The sequence below is a fragment of the Hyperoodon ampullatus genome (assembly GCF_949752795.1).
Source record: "Hyperoodon ampullatus genome assembly, chromosome: 7".
Lineage (NCBI taxonomy): Eukaryota > Metazoa > Chordata > Mammalia > Artiodactyla > Ziphiidae > Hyperoodon > Hyperoodon ampullatus.
In genome coordinates, this window is record NC_136920.1 from 63770487 (window position 1) to 63793439 (window position 22953).

The 22953-nt window shown below is 36.7% G+C and overlaps 1 protein-coding gene across 3 annotated transcripts in view; it reads right to left on the reverse strand.

The window, feature by feature from the left end:
* STK33 (serine/threonine kinase 33) overlaps window positions 1-22200 on the reverse strand; it is a gene marked incomplete at both ends in the record, with an annotated part of 74902 nt that extends 52702 nt beyond the window's left edge. For all 3 annotated transcript variants that reach the window (XM_079709200.1, XM_079709202.1, XM_079709201.1), the window contains 7 exons: window positions 4581-4665; window positions 6789-6877; window positions 9128-9266; window positions 14177-14281; window positions 16924-17037; window positions 20794-20907; window positions 21976-22200. In XM_079709200.1, the coding sequence (XP_079565326.1) occupies window positions 4581-4665; window positions 6789-6877; window positions 9128-9266; window positions 14177-14281; window positions 16924-17037; window positions 20794-20907; window positions 21976-22200 (871 nt within the window). The remainder of the gene's footprint in view (window positions 1-4580; window positions 4666-6788; window positions 6878-9127; window positions 9267-14176; window positions 14282-16923; window positions 17038-20793; window positions 20908-21975) is intronic.
* Between the last annotated feature and the right edge of the window lie 753 nt (window positions 22201-22953).

Consider the following 22953-nt stretch of genomic DNA (forward strand, 5'->3'; position numbering starts at 1 on the left):
ATGCTGGAGAGGGTGTGGAGAAAAAGGAACCCTCCTACATTGTTAATGGGAATGTAAATTGGTGTAGCCAGTATGGAAAACAGTATGTAGGTTTCTCAAAAAACTAAAAATAGAGCTGCCATATGATCCAGCAATCCTACTGCCAGGCATATATCTGGACAAAACTCTAATTCAAAAGGCTATATGCACCCCTACGTTCATACTAGCACTATTCACAATAGCAAAGACATGGAAACAACCTAAATGTCCATTGACAGATGAATGCATAAAGAAGATGTCATACATATATACAATGAAGTACTATGCAGCAGTAAAAAAAGAATGAAATAATGCCATTTGCCGCAATATGGATGGACTTAGAGACTATCATACTAAGTGAAGTAAGTCAGAAAGAGAAAGACAAATACCGTATGATATCACCTATATATGGAATCTAAAATATGACACAAATGAACCTATCTACAAAACAGAAACAGACTCACAGACATAGAGAAGAGACTTGTGGTTTCCAAGAGGGAAGGGGAGTAGGGGAGGGGTGGATTGGGAGTTTGGGGTTAGCAGATGCAAACTATTATATATAGAGTGAATAAACAACAAGGTCCTACTGCATAGCACAGGGAACTATATTCAATATCCCATGATAAACTATAAAGGAAACAATATAAAAAAGAATGTATACATATGTATAACTGAATCACTTTGCTGTACAGCAGAAATTAACACAACATTGTAAATCAACTATACATCAATTTAAAAAAAAGACAACAATCCCATTTACAATTGCAACAAAAAGAATAAAATACCTAGGAACAAATCTAACTAAGGAGGTAAAAGACCTGTGCTCAGAAAACTACAGGACAATGATGAAAGAAATTGAAGATGACACAAATGGAAAGATATACCATGCTCATGGACTGGAAGAATTAGTATTATTTAAATGAACATACTGCCCAAGGCAATCTAGAGATTCAGTGCAATCCTCACCAAACTAACAATGGTATTTTTCACAGACTAGAACAAATAATTCTAAAATTTGTATGGAAACACAAAAGACCCTCTTGAATAGCCAAAATAATATTGAGAAAGAACAGAGCTGGAGATATCATGTTGCTTGATTTCAAACTATAATACAAAGTGACAGTAATCAAAACAGTATGGTACTGGCACAAAAACAGACACATAGATCAATGGAGCACAATAGAGAGCCAGAAATGAACCCACACTTATATGGTCAATTAATCTATGACAAAGGAGGCGAGAATATACAATGGAGAAATGACAGCCTCTTCAATAAATGATGCTGGGAAAACTGGACAGCTACATGCAAAAGACTCAAAATGGACTAGTTGCTCATACCATATACAATTTAAATAATCTCAAAATTGATAAAAGACTTAAATGTAAGACCATAAACCATAAACCCACTAGAGGAAAACATAGGCAGTATGCTCTTTGACACAGGTCTTAGCAATATTTTTTGGATGTGTCTCCTCAGGCAAGGGAAACAAAAGCAAAAATAAGCAAATGGGACTACAACAAATTAAAAAGCTTTTGCACAGAGAAGGAAACTATCAACAAAATGAAAAGGCCACCTGCTAAATGGGAAAAGATATTTGCAAATGATACATCTGATAATGGTTAATAACCAAAATATACCAAGAATCATACAACTCAACATCAAAAAACCAAACAACCCGATTTAAAAATGGGCAGAGGACCTGAATAGACATTTTCCAAAGAAGACATACAGAGGGCCAACAGGCACGTGAAAAGGTGCTCAACATCTCTAACCATCAGGGAAATGCAAATTAAAACTACAATGAGATACCACCTCCCACCTGTCAGAATGGCTACCACCAAAAAGACAATAAGTAGCAGATGTTGGTGAGGATGTGGAGAAAAGCGAACCCTCACGCACTGGTTGGTAGGAATGGAAATTGGTGCAGCCACTCTGGAAGATAGTATGAAGATTCTTCAAACAGTTAAAAATAAAACTGCCATACGATCCAGCAATTCCACTTCTGGGTATTTTTCTGGAAAAAAACCCAAAAAAACAAGAATTTGAAAAGATGTCTGCACCCCTATGTTCAATGCAGCATTATTTACAATAGCCAAGATATGGAAGCAACCTAAATGCCCATTGATAGATGAATGGATAAAGAAGATGTGGTTTACATATACAATAGAATACTACTCAGCCATAAAAAATTCAATCTTGCCATTTGCAACAACATGGATGGTTCTTGAGGTTATTATGCCAAGTGAAATAAGCTAGAAAGAGAAAGACAAATACTGTATGATCTTACTTATATGTGGAATCTAAAAAACAAAACAAACAAACAATATAATACAAAATGGACACAGGTTCATAGATACAGAGAATAAATGGGTGGTTGCCAGGGGGGTGGGGGGGGCTAAATTTTCTAGGTGGTTGGGATGTGTTTGATGCTCATGTGAATGTGTGTTAATTTATCTAGCCTTTTGGTTTTTCTGTCTGGCTTTCTTCATTATACTAGGTAATTGTGACTTAAAGGTTTCCAACTTTTAGGAGTTTTCTCTGTGATTGAACACAGTATTCATTTTTGCAAATGTTACACTGGATACTTTGAAATTTTCTGAAAAACATAAATTATCAAAATGACTCAAGAAGATGTGAAAAACTCGAATAACCTAATATAAATTAATAATAGAAACTTTATCCCCCAAAGGGTATCAGGACCAAAAAATTTTAAGGGGAAATTTCATCAAATAATTAATGAACAGGTAATTTCTATTGCTTAAGTGGTTCATGAGCATACAAAAAGTGAAAATATTTTATTTTTAAAATGAGGATATTATAACCCTAACATCAAAAAAGACAAGGGCAGCTGAAAGAAAGAAAGCTACACTCAAAGTTCCTAAATAAAGTGGTGACAAGTTGAATATGGCAGTACATTAAACCAAGTGGGGTTTAATCCAAAAGTACAAGGATGGTTCAACGTTTTAAAAATCTATTAATGTAATTATTTCATTAATAAATTTAAAGAGAAAAATATATGATCATCTCAATAGGTACAGATTTGAATAGACATTTCATCAGAGAAGATATATGAATGACTAATAAGTACATGAAAAGATACTCAACATCATTGGTCATTAAGGTAATGCAAATTAAAAAGCACAGTGAGATAATACTTTATAACCACTAGAATGGCTATAATTAAAAAGATAGATAATATAAAGAGTTAGCAAGGATACGAAGAAACTGGAACTCTCATACATTGCTAGTACAAAAGTAAAATATTAGAGCCACTTTGGAAAATTGTTTGGCAGTTTCTTACAAAGTATAAACATAAATAATATATGACCCAGCAATTTCACTCCTTGGTAGCTACCCAAGGAAAATGAAACCACATGTCCACATAAAAACTTGTACACGAGGGACTTCCCTGGTGGCACAGTGGTTAAGAATCTGCCTGCCAGTGCAGGGGCCACGGGTTCGAGCCCTGGTCCGGGAAAATCCCACATGCCATGGAGCAACTAAGCCCATGCGCCACAACTACTGAGCCTGTTCTCTAGAGCCTGCGAGCCACAACTACTGAGTCCGCGAGCCACAACTACTGAAGCCCGCACGCCTAGAGCCCATGCTCTGCAACAAGAGAAGACAACGCAATGAGAAGCCTGCTCACTGCAACGAAAAGAAGCCCCCCTTGCTGCAACTAGAGAAAGCCTGCACACAGCAACGAAGACCCAACATAGCCAAAAATAAATAAAATAAAATAAATAAAATTTTTTAAAATCTTAAAAAAAATACTTGTACATGAATGTCCATAGCAGGATTATTCATAATAGATCCAAACTGGAAATAATCGACATGCCCATCAGCTAATAAATATATAAACAACATACAACAGACAACTGTTCAGCAATATAAAGAAACAGACTGCAACAGGGATGTACCTCAAAAACATCATGCTATGTGAAAGAAGCCAGGCGTAAAAGCCTACATATTGCATGATCCCATTTATATGAAATGTCCAGAAACAGCAAATCTAGAGAGATAAGGATTAGTGGTTACCTGGGGTTGGGATGGGAATGAGATTGAGAGCAAACAGGCATGAGGCAACTTTTGGGGGTAGAACTGTTCTAAAACTGGATTGTGGATGTTGCACAACTCTGTGAATGTATGAAAAAATCACTGAATGGTACGTTTTTATGGTATTTAAATTATACTTCAGGTTTTTCTATGAAAAACCACTGGATGGCAATGAAATTGGATAAAAAATGGAAAGAAGCAAAACATGCTCATGATTTTAGCATGAATTAATAAAACAATAATTAAGTTTGGGTGTAAGAGACCTAAACCTAAGAGACATAAAGAGCTATAAGAAGAGCCCAGAGAAATAATGAAAAGTATAATCTTTGAAGATAAGAACTATGAGAAATCTGCTAAAACAGCTAAAATTATATGACCTAAGAAAAGGTAGCTTGATCAGGGCCATTAAGTCATGACGTGAAATTGAACTGCTCAAGTTTTAATCCATACTAGTTGTTCTACTTTTTCATATAGAAAAAATATCATTTTAAGTCTACTAACTTACCCATATAGATAGGTGTCCCACATGTGGTCTGCAGCATGGCTTCACTCCTTCCTTGCTTCTTCACCGCTAAACCAAAATCAGTCACCTACAAGAAGAAACTCATACGGAGTTACCTGTGTTCCAGTCCCAGAATTCACTCATTCTGCAAATAGGACTTTCACCGCATTGTATTGCATTTAATTCAGGGATTCTTGAGGACGGAGGGGCTTTACCTGTATTACTAATAAGGACCTTGCTTCCCCTCCCCATCCATCCCTCCTTTTGAAGAAGAAACTTGGTAAAGAGAAGCTTGGTTTGTCAAATCTTGAGAAAACACCCATGATGTTGATTGTTCATTCCTTCTAATTAAATTCACCAGTTCAACATAGGAAGTTGTTCTTGCAAGAAGGCATTTAACTTTTTTTCAAATAAAAAAGTTATTTTTATAAAGTTCTTTCACTGTAAAATACATTCTGGCCTTAGTAAGTTTATCATCTATTTTTCTGATGCTCAAGCTATGTTCCAGTTTAAAGCGCTGTTATAAATGCAAATCATTATCCTTGTCAGCACTCAAGGAAACTCCCCCCTTTAATAATTATTTATAAAACATTATCTCTAGTAAATGCTATCTTTTCTTTACTATTATTTCCTTTGTGTTTCTAGAGTATATTAATTTAAAAAATTATTACACTATTAAAAACTAAGAGAAGCAAATTAAGAGGAAAAAAAACCACAATATAGCTACAAATACACAGGAGGCCTACTGCTGCAACTGCAGGCTTTCTGCTCAGTTCTAAATCTTGGTCATTAAACATTTGGTTATTAAATATTCAGTATGTGCCCTTGGTCTTGTCTCCCAAGTTGGAACAGCCTTGGGCTGAAAGCAGAAAAACAGGCTTATTTATTTATTTATTTATTTATTTATTTATTTATTTATTTGTTGCGGTACATGGGCCTCTCACTGTTGTGGCCTCTCCCACTGCAGAGCACAGGCTCCGGATGCGCAGGCTCAGCGGCCATGGCTCACGGGCCCAGATGCTCCATGGCATGTGGGATCCTCCCAGACCGGGGCACGAACTCGCATCCCCTGCATTGGCAGGCGGACTCTCAACCACTGCACCACCAGGGAAGCCCCAGGCACATTTATTGATCACACAACCAAAGATAGGCTTTTGGTCTACAGACACTGAATGGAAAGTTTCCAGTACCGCATGGAGTAAGAAAATATTCCTATCAACAATGTGATATCACTATTTTTCTAAAGAGATTAATAAATTTCTCCAGGAGTGTTCACAATGATCCTACTTGGAGCATTATGATACATATCTTCCTCCACAGAAAATTTATACAGATATTAAATATATAAAAGCTTTCATGATCCAATTCAGTTCTTTGGAGAGCATTTGTTCCTTTATGCACCAAATATTAATTGAGCACATACTATGCTTCAGGCACTACTCCAGGTACCAACAGTGAATGAGACACACAGAATTCCTGCTCTCGTAAAGTTTACAGTGGAAATATTTAAGAACATTTACTTTACTTGGGTAAAACAACAATGCTGTTAAACCTATTTAAATGCAACAGAGCAAGTTATTCACAGACAACATTTTATTCCTAAATTAACACATTCATATATTTTGAAAGCAGCCACATTTAAAGTGCTAAGTAATAAATAATGTATCCTATCATTTATTTGACATTAAGGAACACTTAATTTGAATAAAGTCTTCAAAAATAAATACTTGGCACATTAATTTTTCTTAGGACATAAATATTAATACCCAAATTATTAAATTTGGGTATTTTTAAATGAGAAATACAGACTTTATTTTTAAATGAGAAATACAGACTTTAGCATTAATTTAGTATCAAAGGCACAGCCAAGGTGCACTTTTTCTCTAGATCTGTAACACATTTACATCAAATTACTAGGCATAATTTTGAAATTAATTAGAATTCAGAGCATCTGTTTGTTTGCTATTAACTAATGATTTAGAACTATCCAAATGAATATGTACTTTAGAAAAATTCAATAGTACCACTTAACTTGTAAAATTATTCTTGTCAGTCACAACCTCTTTTGTGAAATTTTAATTTTTTTAGCACAAGCACTTAGTTTTGGCTGTTTAAAAGCTTTCAAAATGTATCTAAAAAGAGGATGTACTTTGCCACTTCGTTATCAAACTGTTTATAGGCAAATACTTACCACCATTTCTAATATCTTACCTTTATGTTTAAGTTCATTTCATCATTAGCATCAATAAAGCTGCTTTTAACCATTATGTTTTCCAGTTTTAGATCTCTATGTACTATATCTACCAAGAAAATAAACAACAAATCAAATGAAATGGATAATGAAAAAATAATTAGAGAGGACACAAATAGAACAAATAAATATACTTGACCAGTTAACATCCACTGTTGAAAAAATTGACGAGGGCCAGGTGTAATCCTGCCCTCTTCTATTCCCTGATATTCAAATGCCTTTTCTCCATGTTTCTAACCTTAAGGAGCCATTTTCTTTGGCTCCCTCACCTCTCCCCAATCCCCTGCTGCTCCACTGGCCGCTCTTCATGATGAGTGGCCTGGTAAGTGTGGAAGAGGATCCTGTCCAAGGTTAGGTATTCTCTGGAGGAGGGAGACACGTGTACTTACAAGCCTGGGAAGGTTTCCCATGTCCTTCGCTCTTCAAATAGAGGATTACTTCTTTACTTCTATGCATGTGTTATTGCCAGTATAAACATTTAACATACTGCAACCTGGCAACATGTATACAAACTACACTTATTTCAGTATATTTTTCTACAACATCAGTACCACTTTCCTACTCTATACATCAAAATTAAAAACAAAAACCCCTGAGACACAAAATCTCCAGTTGAACATGTCAGAGCTCAGGTAGGACTTTTATGTACAAGCAAATACTCTCATGTACCAAATATTTCCTTTGCAAATAACTGGTTCAGTTCATATCCATAGCAATCATTTCCCTAAACTTAAAAAGTTATAGGCATAATTTCTGGAAAAATGAAGCTGAATGAGCCCTGGACTGGCAATTATATCTAATTATTTACAGTTCCCTTACACAGTTCCAGCCTGTGTTGGAATTTTTATTGTTTCTATTGTTCTCCTTATCTCTTCTTACATAAATACCACAAAATTTTAATTTTATCTTTATGTTTTAGTAGTTGGCAGGGCAAGTCTCTCTGCTGCCTCCGCTGTTCTTCTTTTTCATTGTTTTCTTTACTATTCTCACCCATTTCAAAATAATTTTATCAACTTCCATGAAAAATCCTGTTAAGATTTAGTTTGAAATTATACTGAATTTACAGCTTAATGTGGAAGAATCGACATTAGCATAATATTAAGCCTTTGGTTTCCTGCCCTTGCAAAACTTGTTGCCCTCTGCCTGGAAAGCCCTCCCTTTTTCATCTGAGTTTGTATTCCTCATCTCAAGTTTTGCTTCCTCTGTGAATTCTTCCCTGACTTTCCAAATTAAATGAGGCACTTAATATATCTATGCTCCTTGCACTTCATATGGCTTTCAGAAATTATCATGTTGCATTACAGTTTGTTTTCTGTACTCCATCTCTCATCTGCCTCTCAATTTCCTTGAGGGGCAGGTGCCTTGTCTTTTAACTTCTGTAACTCTAGAACTAACCACAATGCTGTAGGTGCTCAAGAAATATCTGCTGAATGAACCCCTGGGTTCCAGTACCAGCTCTGCCACACCTAACCATGTCACTTCACCTCTCTGGAACAAAGCTTTTTCTCATCTATAAAATGAGAAGTTTCTAAAGTCACATGTAAGCCAAACTAACATTGAAGAAAAAAAAGCAGGAGCACGAGGAAAAACAGTAGCAATAACACCAAAGAACAGTAAAGCAATTAGAAGAATTAGAATAATATTTAAATGTGGATTTTAAAGTAGTGAAATGATTCCCATATGGTATTATACTGGTGGATACGTATCATTATACATTTGTCAAAATCCATAGAATTTTGGATTCTATGGATCCAAACTATGGATTTTGGGTGATAATGATGTGTCAATGTAGGTTCATCAATTGTAGCAAATGTACCATTCTGATGGGGGATGCTGATAATGGGGCAGGATGTGCATGCACGGGCAGAGGTATCTGGGACTCTCTGTAACTTCTCAATTTTGCTGCGAACCTAAAACTGCTCTAATAATTAATCTAAAAATTTTTAAATGCCTAGAATATACAGATTTTTAACATTATTAATATATGTGTTTTTAGAAATTTCACTTTTATTATTGATTTTCTATTTTTGATTTGATAATATTAGCTTCTTTTCAAACTGTTCTGTAGAAACATTCATAATTTCATCTTGTCTGTGTACAATGTAATTGCATACCTGCCTTGCTTCTAATTAAAATATATCTATAAAGTTAAAAAGGAAAAATTTTTTTAATTTTTAAAAGAAAATCTTCCATATTAGTAGGCATTATTTCTGTGACTATGAACCCTGAATACAATTGCCCTTAAACAAAAGTGGTATCTGCGCTCATGAGTCAGTGAGCTAGATGGTCCTCTTCTTACCCTTACTGTGAAGATAGGCTATAGCTGAGGCGAGACTTCGAATGATCCACCTGGTCTCATTCTCTGAGAAATGACCTTTCCTATCCAGAATTTCTTTGAGTTCTCCATCCTCACAAAGCTCCATCACAAGGTACATTTTCTGACATTATAAATTTAAAAAGAGAGACAGCACAAATTATTTAGTTGAGGATCTTTAAAATGTTATATATGTATAGCAGAAATATGGTTACAATTGATCTATTCATTCAAAACTATTTGTTATCTATCACGTACAAGATACTATGCAGGATACTAGAGGAAAAAGGAAGCATAAGACACATAGCCTTTACCTTCAAGGAGTTCAGAGTTTAGCTATAATCACAATACCATGGGGTAATGGCTAACAGAAGAGGAATGCCCGAAATGTGATGAGGTTACAGAGGAGGGGAGCCTTTGCCTAAAGAATGCTCACTGAAGAGGCAACATACAGGCACGTCTGGATGACTGAATAGGGATTTATGGGTAGAGAATATGGGCAAGAACAGGCATAGCACATGGCATTTGCAGGCTCCAAAGCTCAAAACAGCACTGGTGGGACTTCCCTGGCGGTCCAGTGGTTAAGACTCTGCCCTTCCACTGCAGGGGGCATGGGTTTTATCCCTGGTCGGGAACTAAGACCCCGCATGCCAGCGCTGCAAGGCTAGAAAAAAAAGAAAGAAAGAAAGAAAGAAACCAGCGCTGGCAGTTAAAGAATAACAAGTATCTCAGTGTTAATAGCACTGGGAGTTTGGTAAGTCAGAGAAGACTGAGATGGTGAGGGGTGAGGCCAGAAAGAACACGTTGGTGTCAGGCTGTAAGGAGTCTTGGAAGTCACACAAAGGAGCTGGTTTTTTTTCCCCATATGCAATAAGGAGCCACTGAAGATTTTTTTTTTTTTTTTTTGCTGTACACGGGCCTCCCACCGCTGTGGCCCCGCCCGCTGCAGAGCACAGGCTCCGGACACGCAGGCCCAGCAGCCATGGCTCACAGGCCCAGCCACTCCGCAGCATGTGGGATCCTCCTGGACCGGGGCATGAACCCGTGTCCCCTGCATCGGCAGGCGGACTCTCAACCACTGCGCCACCAGGGAAGCCCGCCACTGAAGATTTTTAAGCTGATGTCTGGAGTGGGGGGAAAGGTATGTGCTACTATCAATTCTGCATTTCTAAATGAACACTCTAACAGTAATGAGGAGCAGAGCTCAACCAACTTTTTTTCTGTAAAGGCCAGATCCAGGTAGTAAATATTCTTGGCTTTGAGGGACATACAATCTCTTGCAACCACTCAACTCTGCTGTTACAGCATAAAACCATCCATAAACGATACAACAATACTTTATTTATGGACTTTGAAATTTAGCTTCATATAATTTTAACATGTCTTGAAATATTACTTTTTTATGTTTTTTCCAACCATTTAAAAATGTAAAAAACCTGGCTTATGGGCCATAAAAAAACAGGCCACATGCCACTGGCTCACATGCTGCGTAAACTGACCTCTGATTATAAGAGGGTAGATGTGAGGCACAGAATGGAGAAAAGAAGGAAGAAGAAAAAGATGTGAAAATACCTGGAGGGAGAAATAGTGGGACTTAGTGACTAATTGGGTATAAATCGTAAAAAGCCAAAAATGAAATGTGGCACATTTTTGCTGTTTCTGTGCGTACATATTAAGATCACCTTAGGTTTTCCGATAGCCAAGTCATCTATTAAGTCAAAAAGATTCACAGTCAACTAAAATGCATGTCTTTTTCATACCTATGCTATTCAGACACAGACTACCCTCCGTGTCTCCATTCTATCCTATACCACATTTTCATTGCTGTTTTTAAGATTCTGGAATCTGATCCTATTCTATTACCACTACTAGTGCAACTTCTGTGTTCAGTCAGCAAGCACAAATACAGGAGAAGGCTAACAACCTTTCTTCCTATAGTCAAAATTCTGACTCACTCAACCTCAAGATGTTTAGAATTTCAAAAGTAACTACAGAATGCTGCAAAGTCTAACACATAAATAAGCTTTTGAACTAGGCCATATTTTTTCCACTGACAGCACCGTAGGGATCATGAAATGAAATGGTAAGTGAGCTATTTGGAAGGCAAAGTTATATTAGCAGTGCTTACAATATAAATTGATGTCATTTAAAAATATGTATGTTGGGCTTCCCTGGTGGCGCAGTGGTTGAGAATCCACCTGCCGATGCAGGGGACACGGGTTCGTGCCCCGGTCTGGGAAGATCCCACATGCCGCAGAGCGGTTAGGCCCGTGAGCCATGGCCGCTGAGCCTGCGCGTCCGGAGCCTGTGCTCCGCAACGGGAGAGGCCACAACAGTGAGAGGCCCGCGTACCGCAAAAAAAAAAAAAAAAAAAAAAAAATATGTATGTTGATAGAAGTTATATCAACAGTAGTTTTTTACAACTCTTTCTATAATTATTAAAAGTAATTGTGTAGATCTGGAGAACATTTGGACTCACAAGAAACCATACATAGTCAAACTGCATGATCAGCATTACTACCTTAGCCTAACCCTTCAGGTAGCAATTTCCATTCATCCTTAAGATGGCTTCAACGGAAGGTCTAGGCATTTGTGTGAGTTGGGAAGATGGGGAGTCAGATGTGACCTGTGTGAATCCAGGGCAAACAATACATAAAAAAGACAATCACAGATGATGGTTTCTTTGGCCTTCAAATTATTCTAGATTTGGACTCCCACTTGTGCCCAAGATGAAGTAACAGATCAGACTTACCCTCCCTCCTGAAACAACTTAAGAAATGGACAAAATACATAAAATAACAATTTGCAGACATTAGACATCAGACAGCATAGGGCAGTGATCCCTGAGAGAGGGGAAACCTATGAGGCCAGCCCCGTGATTATCCTAGCTTACTGTCTGGAGAGAGTTTCCAAGCCACAGAGAAGGGAAAAGGAATCCAAACAGAGCCCAGCAGTCTACATGAACTGAGGAGATGGTGCTGGGAGTCCCTGAAGGCCAAGACAACTAAAGTTCACAAAGAAGATTACCAAAGAGGAGAAATCTATGGAGAGAAAGCTCCATAGATTTGCAGACAGCCCCCCTCGACTCTTCAGCAAAGTATCAACTAGCACATATGTATGAGGAAACTACCCAAAGTTGGGAAAAGAACCATGTGAAAAGATCAGAAGGAACAATCACTGGCGCTTACACATGGCCAGGAAGGGTTTGTATTCCCATTAGCCAGAGTGGAAAATCTCATTATTCATGGGGTAGAATACTCAAAAGGGTCTTCCCTCATTAGTTAGGATAAATTAGCCCTAGACCAAAGGCTGCTCTGGTGCCTCCTAACAAAGCTTAAAGCAAGCTTGAAAAGTATCAAACTATTTCCAATAACTTAACTATGTCCCAGAATAAAGCTCAAAAATAGTTGTAAGAATATAAAAAATAGCCAGCACCCAATCAGAAATTAACGGGCATATAAAGAAGCAGGCATCTAATGACGGGGGAAAAAAATCAATCAATTAAAACTGACCTAGAAATGGCACATATGATAGAATTAATAGAAAAGGACATTAAAGGTTATTATAACTATATTTAAGGAGAAGGAAATAGCATGTTAAGTAGAAACATGGAAGATAGAAAAATGGTCCAAATCAAATTTCCATTGGAAGGGATAAACAGCACATATGATGTTACAGAAAAAGAGATTACTGAATCTGAAGATATCACAATAGAAACTCTGCTAAATTAAACAGGGAGAGAAAAAAGATTAGAAAAAAATGAATAGAGCATCAGTAAGCTTTGTACAATATCAGGCAATCTCATGTGTACTTGAGGTCCTAAAAGTAGAAGGCAGAAAAAATATTTGAAGAAATAACCGCCAAGATGTTCCTTAATTTGATGAAAACCATAAGCTCACAGATTCAAGAAGCTCCATGAACCCCAAGCCAAGATACATGAAGACAACTATACCAAGGCACAACATAATCAAATTGGTTAAAACTGATGATAAAGAGCAAAACTATTCTAAGCAGATTTGAGGATAAAATAAGTCACAACTCTAAAACTGAAAAGGTAGAGAAGCCTTCTGGCACCACTGCCATATACTGCTCCCATAAAAGGTAACTGTGGTCTCTAACATTTATCAAGCACTTCTAATGAATCAAGCATAATGCATAATGCAAGTTGACTATTGCTGCCTTAGAGACTGTCAAAGGAAACAAAGAACAATAGCTAACAGTCGATGAGATGTATGCTTTATATTCGCTTTCCCGTTTAATCCTTCAATAACCAAATGAGGTTGATACTATCATTAAACCCATCTTACAGATGAGGAAACTTAAGTATAGAGAGGTTGAGTAACTTGTCCATGGTCTCAGAGCTAATAAGTGGTGGAGCCAGGATGATATTGCACAGGCAATCTGACCCCAGAGTCCACATGCTTAACCACTGTATCATACTGCCTCCGAGCAGAGAAATACCCAAGCCCACGTGCACAAACAACTTGAAGGCAGAATGGCAAATAACCCAGGCTTCAGAACAACTCTAAATGAAAATTACAAGCATTGAAAGACAAGAATGAAAACATCTAGGAAAGAAGGAAGATTAAACATATTAGTTTAAGACACAGATGACAAAATATCTTCTATATAGTGCCAAATATGCCCATACCAACTCTACTGTGGAGTTAGACTTGCAAAATTATGACAATATTCCAAGAGACTCTAATGGAGAACCAAGGACCAAAGCAAAAAGAAAGACACTTCTAAGGAACCTCTGGTCACAAATGGGTTATATCTGAGGTTGTTTCAATTTTAAACATTTGTTTTCAACATGCCACCAGAAATTTCACTAAAGACGTCAATCTAATCATCAGACACCTAACTATAAAATCAACAACAAAAAGTCCTCCAGAATGCTCTCATCAATCTCCAGTGACAGACTCATGCCAAGGACATGAGCCACTGTGTCCCAAAAGGATTACTTCCCAAGGGAATGATGTTCATTTTGTAATAATAACAATTTTCAAAATGCAGCACCTGACAAAGCTTTACCTTAGGCGTCTCAAATACTTGTTCTAGATGTATAATGTGTTCATGTTTCACACTTTTTAGGATGGTCACTTCCCGTTCAAGTAACTTCACAGCAGAGCTTCCAGCCTTCAATGATGAGGAAACATAGATTTCACATACGAATTTCATTACTGCATACCTCAATATAAAAGTTAAAGTTATTTAATATTTTTCCTACATTTTCTTTAGAAGTTCCTTTTTCAAAAGATAACATGCAACTTCCCTATGTGTTAAGATTAAAGTATGCCCCATCTTATCTTTTGTCCAATTTTAAGAGATATATAATTTGGCCTCAAACCACATGTTTCTTGGACTGATTCTATAAATTAGCTACAACATGGTCTCTGTCATGTCACAAAATTGTTGCAATTTTTAATAGGCTTTTTGGAATTTCCTTCAAAATCGTATTGATCCTTTGATGTTAGCATAATAAAAGCAAAATCTACTTTCCCGGGACATCAATTAGAAAATGGATATAAAGCATGTCTCATTAAATGTTAGAATTGTTAAAATAAAATGTTTTTTATTGTTGTTTTGTTTTGATTATATTTATATACATATCAAAAGAAACAATAGGCAGTGAGATTCTACACTTAGCCCTGCATTATATTACTTCCTAGTCCCCCAGCCTCAAAAATTTGAGAGAGAGAAAGAGGAGAGAGAGCACGCTCGATCAAGATGGAGATTTTGCCTTCATACCAACCTAACTCCAATTTATCTCCTTACATGTAACCCTTAACCACACCTGACCAGGCCTTCATTCAGGGTGTAAGTAACTGTCTACAATGTCATCTAAGAAATTCCAGAAGGGCTTTCTCCACCCTAACCACCACTACCACCATCCCAGTCATCACCCCTCTTGATATCTAAATTACCATCATTATTCAAGGATAAACATTGTCCTCATTCACATGAAAATATCCCTGAAAGGGATAATAAAGTGCTTATTCCTCCCTCCTTACCCCTAATCCCTGCCCCCCTCCAAGTTTGGGAGAGACATAATAGTTCCTGAAGGACTGGAAAGGGATTGATCATAAGGCAAATTTTACCTAGTTAAAATTTTTCCTAGTGTCATCCCTGCTTCCAATTACCTTTACCCTTCAACCATTACCATCTCAGGAGGGATAGGAAACTGCCCACCCTCTGCGCCTCACCCATGGAGGATGAAAGTCACAGTTTAAGGTTATCCTAGAGGGTCAAGAGAAATAGTGATTGTGAGGAGTGAATTCCTATACAGACTAGATATGGAGAGTTATCACAATATCCATCTCAATCCTCTTCCTACCTCCCTCCACAAATGGTTTGACCTGTATATAATGCAGTAATATACTGTCCAATTCACATATTGACTATATAACTTTATTTTACTATCTTAGTGTCCTGAAAACTTGCAGCATCAATATGTATGTGCAAGATAATGAATTCCTAAAGTTGCAAGCAGGCATCCTGACTATATAACCCTAAAACCTAACCCCTAACCCTGACATCAAAGGAGCAAAGGAAATAACATCCCATTTAGTTATTTCTTTTTAATAAATGTATTTATTTTATTTATTTATTTTTGGCTGGGTTGGGTCTTCATTGCTGCACGCAGGCTTCCTCTAGTTGTGGCGAGTAGGGGCTACTCTTCGTTGTGGTGCATGGGTTTCTCATTGTGGTGGCTTCTCTTGTTGTGGAGCACGGGCTCTAGGTACGCGGGCTTCAGTAGTTGCAGCACATGGGCTCAGTAGTCGTGGCTCACGGGCTCTAGAGCACAGGCTCGGTAGTTGTGGCGCACGGGCTTAGTTGCTCTGCGGCATGTGGGATCTTCCCAGACCAGGGATAGAACCCATGACCCCTGCATTGGCAGGCGGATTCTCAACCACTGTGCCACCAGGGAAGCCCCAACAATTCATTTAGTTAATTCTAAAGATTTCTAGAAGGGCTCTGGATCTCCCTTTATTAAGATTTAATGTTACTGTATTAAACTTTAGGGGGAAATGGTATATAATTTCCTATGGCTTGTTTTAAAGAATACATAAAACCTACTATTTCCTTTTGTAAGTGTAATATTTATCATCGCAAATCCAAGGGAAAAACACCTAATGTTGTCTTTTGTTTTTCCTCGGGCATAGAAAGTGTTTTAAAGTTGATGAAACGATCAGATATAAAGCTTGAGGACTTAGATTCTCCCTTAAAAAGAAGCCCAGTTGTTCTTCACTCCAATGAAATCTAATGAGACATACAGTGATTACAAGTAAACAGTACAGAAGAGAATCAGGGGAAAAGTGGTTCAAACTGAAAGAGGAGGTAGGATGAATAAACAGAGTTAGCTACCAATGAGGAAATAGGGAATCAAAGGAAAGGCAAAGATAGGGACAAAGTATATCAGAGCCACATCAGGAGAGACTACCGGGACCCATTTCTCACTAAGACATCACTAGCCCACAGCCCTACATCTACACATACTGATGATCAGCCCTCACCTTCAGCTCACTCTGGTAAAATTTACCTATATTTGGTTATGCTGGTTATGTTAGCTAATCCTTTCATTTGCTTTTTAGTACCTGTCTACTTGAGTTTAAGAACTGGTCCTGTCCCAGAAGGCCAGAGAAATATCCACATTTCTCCAGGGGAACAGCCTGGGCCCTGGCCCTCAGGGTCAGCTGTGTTAGTGTGAAAAATTGTACTGCCTACCCCACCCTGCACTGGCACTGTGCCCTCAGTAGGATGCTGCTGATATGCCTTACCTTTTCTTTGCTCACTTTTTTAATTGCCCACTTAGTTTCTGTCTCTTTGTCAATAGCTTCAATGACCATTCCAAAGCTCCCTTGTCCCAATATTCTTCCAAAGGTATAGATTTCCTGGATAAAAAATATGAGTTCCTTTATCTCTCTCTGCCATTCATCAGGATTACAAATAGACATATAATACTGACAGGTATCCACCCAAGGGAAGAGTGATTCTGCTCCAGGGTAAAATCAAATAGAAGACACCCCATATTTGCTTCAATATTAATTAACACATCTTAATAAAACAAAATAAGTTTTGATGAATTTTATTAAATATCCTTTAGAGGAAAACCATAAAAATCCTTACAAAGAAATGTAAAAAACTTCAAAAGCATAAAAAATGAACCTCTTATAAACTACAATATTAATGAAATGTCTTCATAAGAAAAAGGAGGAATGGAATATTCATACATGCAAATATATATGTGTGTGTGTATAAGATACATTCAACCAAAAAATTATCACCAAACTCTGAGAGCTACACTATAAAATCAACACATATTAACCACTGAATAACTGCTTTCCTGTTTAACAAGTAACCCTTTTTCTTTATCTTCACTGTTTCTATTAAAAAAATCACTTTTGTTGTTTTATTTCCTTTTGTTTTAGGAAAAGGAATATATGACCAAAATATTAATATAAATCAGCACTGTAAAAAAAAAAAAAAACCATCCACAGTAACACTGTCCAGACAAAGGATCCTTCTGCTTACAAAGACAGAATGCGTGGGTCTTGACAATACCAGCATTCCACTTCATGCTGTAAAATAACAAGCAGGTAACTCATTTACACTTTCATTTCTTGTGAATTTGGTTGGAGGGAGTCAGTCTCCTTGATCTGAATCAACTCCAGGGTAGTAACAAGAGTTTCTCAACCCATGATGCACAGGGACTAGAACAGGAAAGAACATTTGAGCTAATGCTGCTGGGGGAAGCCTCTGTTGGGTTAGCCAGCTAAAGCCTGCCTTAGAGATGCCACGTTCCCTCTGCGTGACTACTTTCATCTTCACCATGCAACAGGTAAATTACTGCTAGACTTTATGTTTTCTACTGCTTACATTCCTTTCTTACTTTTGTAAAAGAAGATCCGTATCCAATTAGCTACTTACCTCCTTATGAAGGGCTTCTCTGCCTAACTCTGCACCATGGTAATTGTTCCTTTGACTTCCTTCAACATGTATGCATTGGTCCTCAAACACTATTATTACTCTCTTGCTTACAAACATTTTGGCTCATTTTTTTCCTTCCAAGATGGTCTAGAAACACCTTATGAAGCTGTTTCTTTTGTATCCTTTAAAAAGCCTGCCTGAAACCTTGTAGGCAAAATACTCATGCTTAGTGCATGGGAGGAAAAGGGAGGAGGAAGAAGGGAAGGGAGAGAAGAGAAGGGGAAGGGAGGGGAGAGAAGGGGAAGGGAGGAAGAAAGGAAAGAAGGAAAGGGAAAGAAAAAAGAGACAGAGGGAGGGAAGGGAGAGACAGAAAGGAAAAGAAAGAAGAGAAGAGAAGAAAAGGAAAAGGAAAGAAAAGAAATGTTCGGCTTCAACATGTTAGATTTTCCTTGGACATTTCCTTGTGATACATACTTTGGGGGCTACAAAGATGAATAAAACATAATTACTGTTTTCTCATAATCTGTAATCTACTCAAAAGACAAGATTATTACTTAAGTCATAAAATCTTAAGTTAAAAAAAAATACAAAATGACACTGGGGCCAGAGACCAGAGCTAAAACACTGGGAGAATAAGGGAAAACGTTATGAAAGACATGGCTTCTGAGATAGGCATGTGAGGGAACAAAGGCAAAAAAAAATAATTGAGAATATTTTTCTATAATCCAATCGAAGCAAGGAAGGCATTTCAAAGGAACAGCAGTGCAAATGTGGAATGAATGAGTGAGCTGATAAATGAACTGAATCAATAAATCAATCTAGTCAGCAAGCCAGCCAGTCAGGAACCTTCTATACATATGCATATTTGAGAGAAGTGAAAGACTGGGTACATGGAGTTGACCCCTGGAGGAGGAGCTCCAGATCTGAGGTCTTGAATGTTGTGAATGGTGACTCCCACTCAGGCAGGGCACATCCTGTCCAGGGGATTGTCCTCAGGACACGGCCTTCTGCTGACTTATAATTACTTTGGCTTTTCCCTCTTCCCATTACCACTTGATAGTGAGAATCAAAGTCAAAAAACTAAGATGATTAAAATAAGACAAAACATTTTATTATATGTACCTGCAACCCCCAACTATACACTATGTTAAACGAGTTAAATCTCAACTTAAACCTTTTATTCCCACAGCACAAAATAATCTCAATAATCCCTAACCACTTCCCCAACTTTTCTTGTCCTTTAAAAATTAACCTCTCATTTTATCTCTAGACATATAGAACCACAATTTGGACACAGTATTTTAATACTGTTTATAAGATTTTTTAAATGAAGAATGGGTAGAAAAATAGGCCAACTTCCCAACTAGTTGTTTATAAATTAATCTTTTTCTTCAACTAACTGCTTTGGCATCATTACATAGTGATGAAAATAAGGAGAAAATGACTTCTTGTTTGTAATAGTTTTAAGAGGATGCTATTACAATGGTAACGTAGATCTCTTTTTATTGGCATATAAGAAGTCCATGATATAGTATAGAGTGTGAAAGCATGCATGATATGATCCCATTACTAAAAATCTGTATATGTGGAGGTGCTTACATTGATGTCTGGAAAGTTGTTCATCTAAATATTAAGAATAGTTATCATTAGGTAGTAGAACTTTGGATGACTGTAGTTTCCTTTTTTATACTCTTCTGAAAGGTTTGATATCTTTAAAATGAGCCTGTCTATTTAATGGGGGACGAGAAACTTCCACTATACCATTTAATGTTACTTCTTAAAAATATATGTATATTTGAAATATTTTACAATTTAAACCAGGAAAAAAACAAAAACAAAAAATAGGGTAAGACTTTTACATGCCTAGAAAACTGAAGATAACAAATATTAAAATTGGTTATGTCTGGCTCGTGATTTTTATCTTTTTCACTTTTCTATCTATATTCTCCTAATTTTTCAAAACGCATATATTTTGCTTTTATAAAGGCTCTTATGGTTAAATTTAAAACTCAGTAAATTTGTGGAGTTTTTTAAAATTCAGGTCTTTTGTTTACAAGGGAAGATTTAAACTTTTCAGGTCAGAAGTTCTCAGAAACTTTTTCTGATCTGTTCAAGTAAATTGCCAAATATTTTTTAAAGCAATTTTTTAAAGTTATTTAACATTAACACAATTTTCTTCTTGTTGTTCTTGTTGCAGTTCCTTTAATCTGGTGTTTTTAATTTCTAAAATGGTACTAAAATTTAAGTCATATTTGTATATAAGAATTAGAATGCTGGGAAGAATAATATTGGTATTCACTCAATCACAGGCTGGAAAAATATGGAGGGGTCCATGAGGGAAATTCTAGCCACACTACTGGTCATCAAAGAAGTGAACAGCCAAACCATCTAAGTCACCTGGTCTCTGTCTGCATCTTGAATAGGTCTATACAAAGACTCCACAACTGCCCTCAGCAACAGGCAAGACCTGGAGACCAAAATGTTCTCATTTTGTCTAATAAAAATGCCCCCCACTTTAATTATTAAAGTCCATTTGCACCTCTATGAACAGAAAAAATAATTAATCTGCATTTTCTTTAGTAAAGACTTTGACATACTTAAAAATGGTAAGTTTCCTCTTTCCTTTCCTTAGAAACTTACTTTTAAATCATTTTTGCCATTAACACTGACTTAGAAGAAACTGGAAAATTTCTAGTAGCTTCAGTTTGCTCTCTATATACCTGAATAGCAGCTCCATTGTCCATCCTTATGTGAGGAACTTTTCCTTCTGTAAAGTTGCCCCGACCCCACTGTTGTTGAGAAGATTTTCTCTCTACATTTGAGGTTTTTGAGGGCTTGGACCAAAAAGAAATTTTAATATTAAATTTAAGATACAATAATCTGACAAATCTTTAATGTGTGTCGAGATATTTATTGTGTACAAGATAGTTTACTGTTTTTTCAAATTCTAAGCCCTATATAATTCATTCACTCATTAGGCTAAAAGAGGCCTTAAGAAGTTATTCAATCTAACCTCCTCAATCCAGGCAAGTCTACATGATGACCTGCATAGAAGATAAATCAGGACTTAAAATCTTTAACATCACAAGAGAAGGCAACTTCACAGCTTTCTCAATCACCCTTGTTTCAAGGCATAACAGTCATCTCAAATAGGTTATACACAAAAAATTACTGGCCAGACATTCACAAAATATGCTTTGAATGAAGATAACATAGCAATAATTCACTCAGAGACACCTATATCGCAAAAACTATACCATAATACAAATCAGAAATAACAGTTTAGGGTGAAAATGTGAAAAAGGTACAAACTTGAGGGCTGAGAACCTAACTTTTCTTAAACTTACTGCTCTCTGTCTCCAAAGTTGTGCTATGTCAATGACAATCTTCCATAGTGCCTCTTCTCTATAAAGGCGAATATACCAAAACCCATCCAACTGGGTAGTCATAGATTGTAACTAATGCAAGTCAATTTTGTAAGGTATACTTGATATTCCATCTAGATAACCAGGAACTGTCTTAAGTAATAACCACCCTATATTTAACCACAACCATAAATCTCATTCTGCATCAGTTGAAGAAAATGCCCCCAAATTCAGATTTAATTCAATTTGAAAACCAATTCATTTCCATATAAACCATTTTTTAAAAAAGAAGCTGGAATAACATTCTGAATTATTCATAATCCTGAGAAATCATTAATTGGGCAGTCGTTGGAAATAGCGTAAAAGAAATTACCAACCAACTTTTCTCACCTCTTATATAAGAAAGAAATGTTACTTTAATAGTTAAGAAGGCAATGAATTGGCGGACACGGGTCCATGGGATATAGATGAATCTAGGGATGGGATCAGGGAATGGGACATCCACTTGTGCTGAGATGTACAATCTTCAATATTTACCAAATCTTTTCCAGAGGTAATGTCTTTGCTGGCTTGTCTTTCTTTTTGTCTCTCTGGTGAAACTATAAATTCTGAACTACCAATGCTCGATGTCTGTGACATTTCCACCACTGACACTGGAGAAAGCTTTGTTTTACAAGAACATACACAAAGTACATTTTTCTGAGAAGCAGATGAACAGTTGGGGCATTTTGTGGATTTTTTACCACAGCTGCTATCAGCCATTTGCTTAACTCTTCAACAAAAGCAACTTGAAAGAAGATGTTTCCACTGTTTGAGGAAAAAAAAAAACAGATAAGGTAAGCTGATGGCGAAAACTGTAACTTCCAAGTGGTGAGGTCCTTAGGTTAATGATGCACTAGACTTACAGTCACACATGAGAGCTGCAGGTAGAAAAGAAATCACCATTTAGAAAATTCTTTCTTATTCAATCACCCTCCTAGAAATCAAAGAAAAACTAGCAACTAGCACCAAAAGCATCCTGTCTATACATGAAAGTTAACATTTACAACAAAATTAGAACATATTTCTAAAAACCAATACATTCTCATCTTCCAAAATTGAATTCTTGAACTCCAGACATTTTATTTACTTAAGAGTCAAAAGAATCACCCTCTGTACAGAATCATAAAACTGCTAAGCAAAGCATGGTCTAAGGAAATTTGGTGGGTTGAAATCAATTTTTTTTTAACGAAGTAGAATAGAATAGATATATATGAGAGTATTTTGCATAGATCCTTGGTAAGTTTTGTGAAACTTAAAAAAATTATACAGATATGAATGTACAGAATGTGTGTGTGTGCGTGTGTGTACATTTGGTCACAGTTTAAAATGTATTTCTTAGTGTGGGTTGTGGTAAAAAGAAAAAAGACCTAAAAATACTGATATAAAACGTACACTACTGTGGTTTCAGAAGTTAATAAGCCTTAGTCTACTTATTATCAGAGCAAAGCCATATCACACACTTTACAAAGGAGT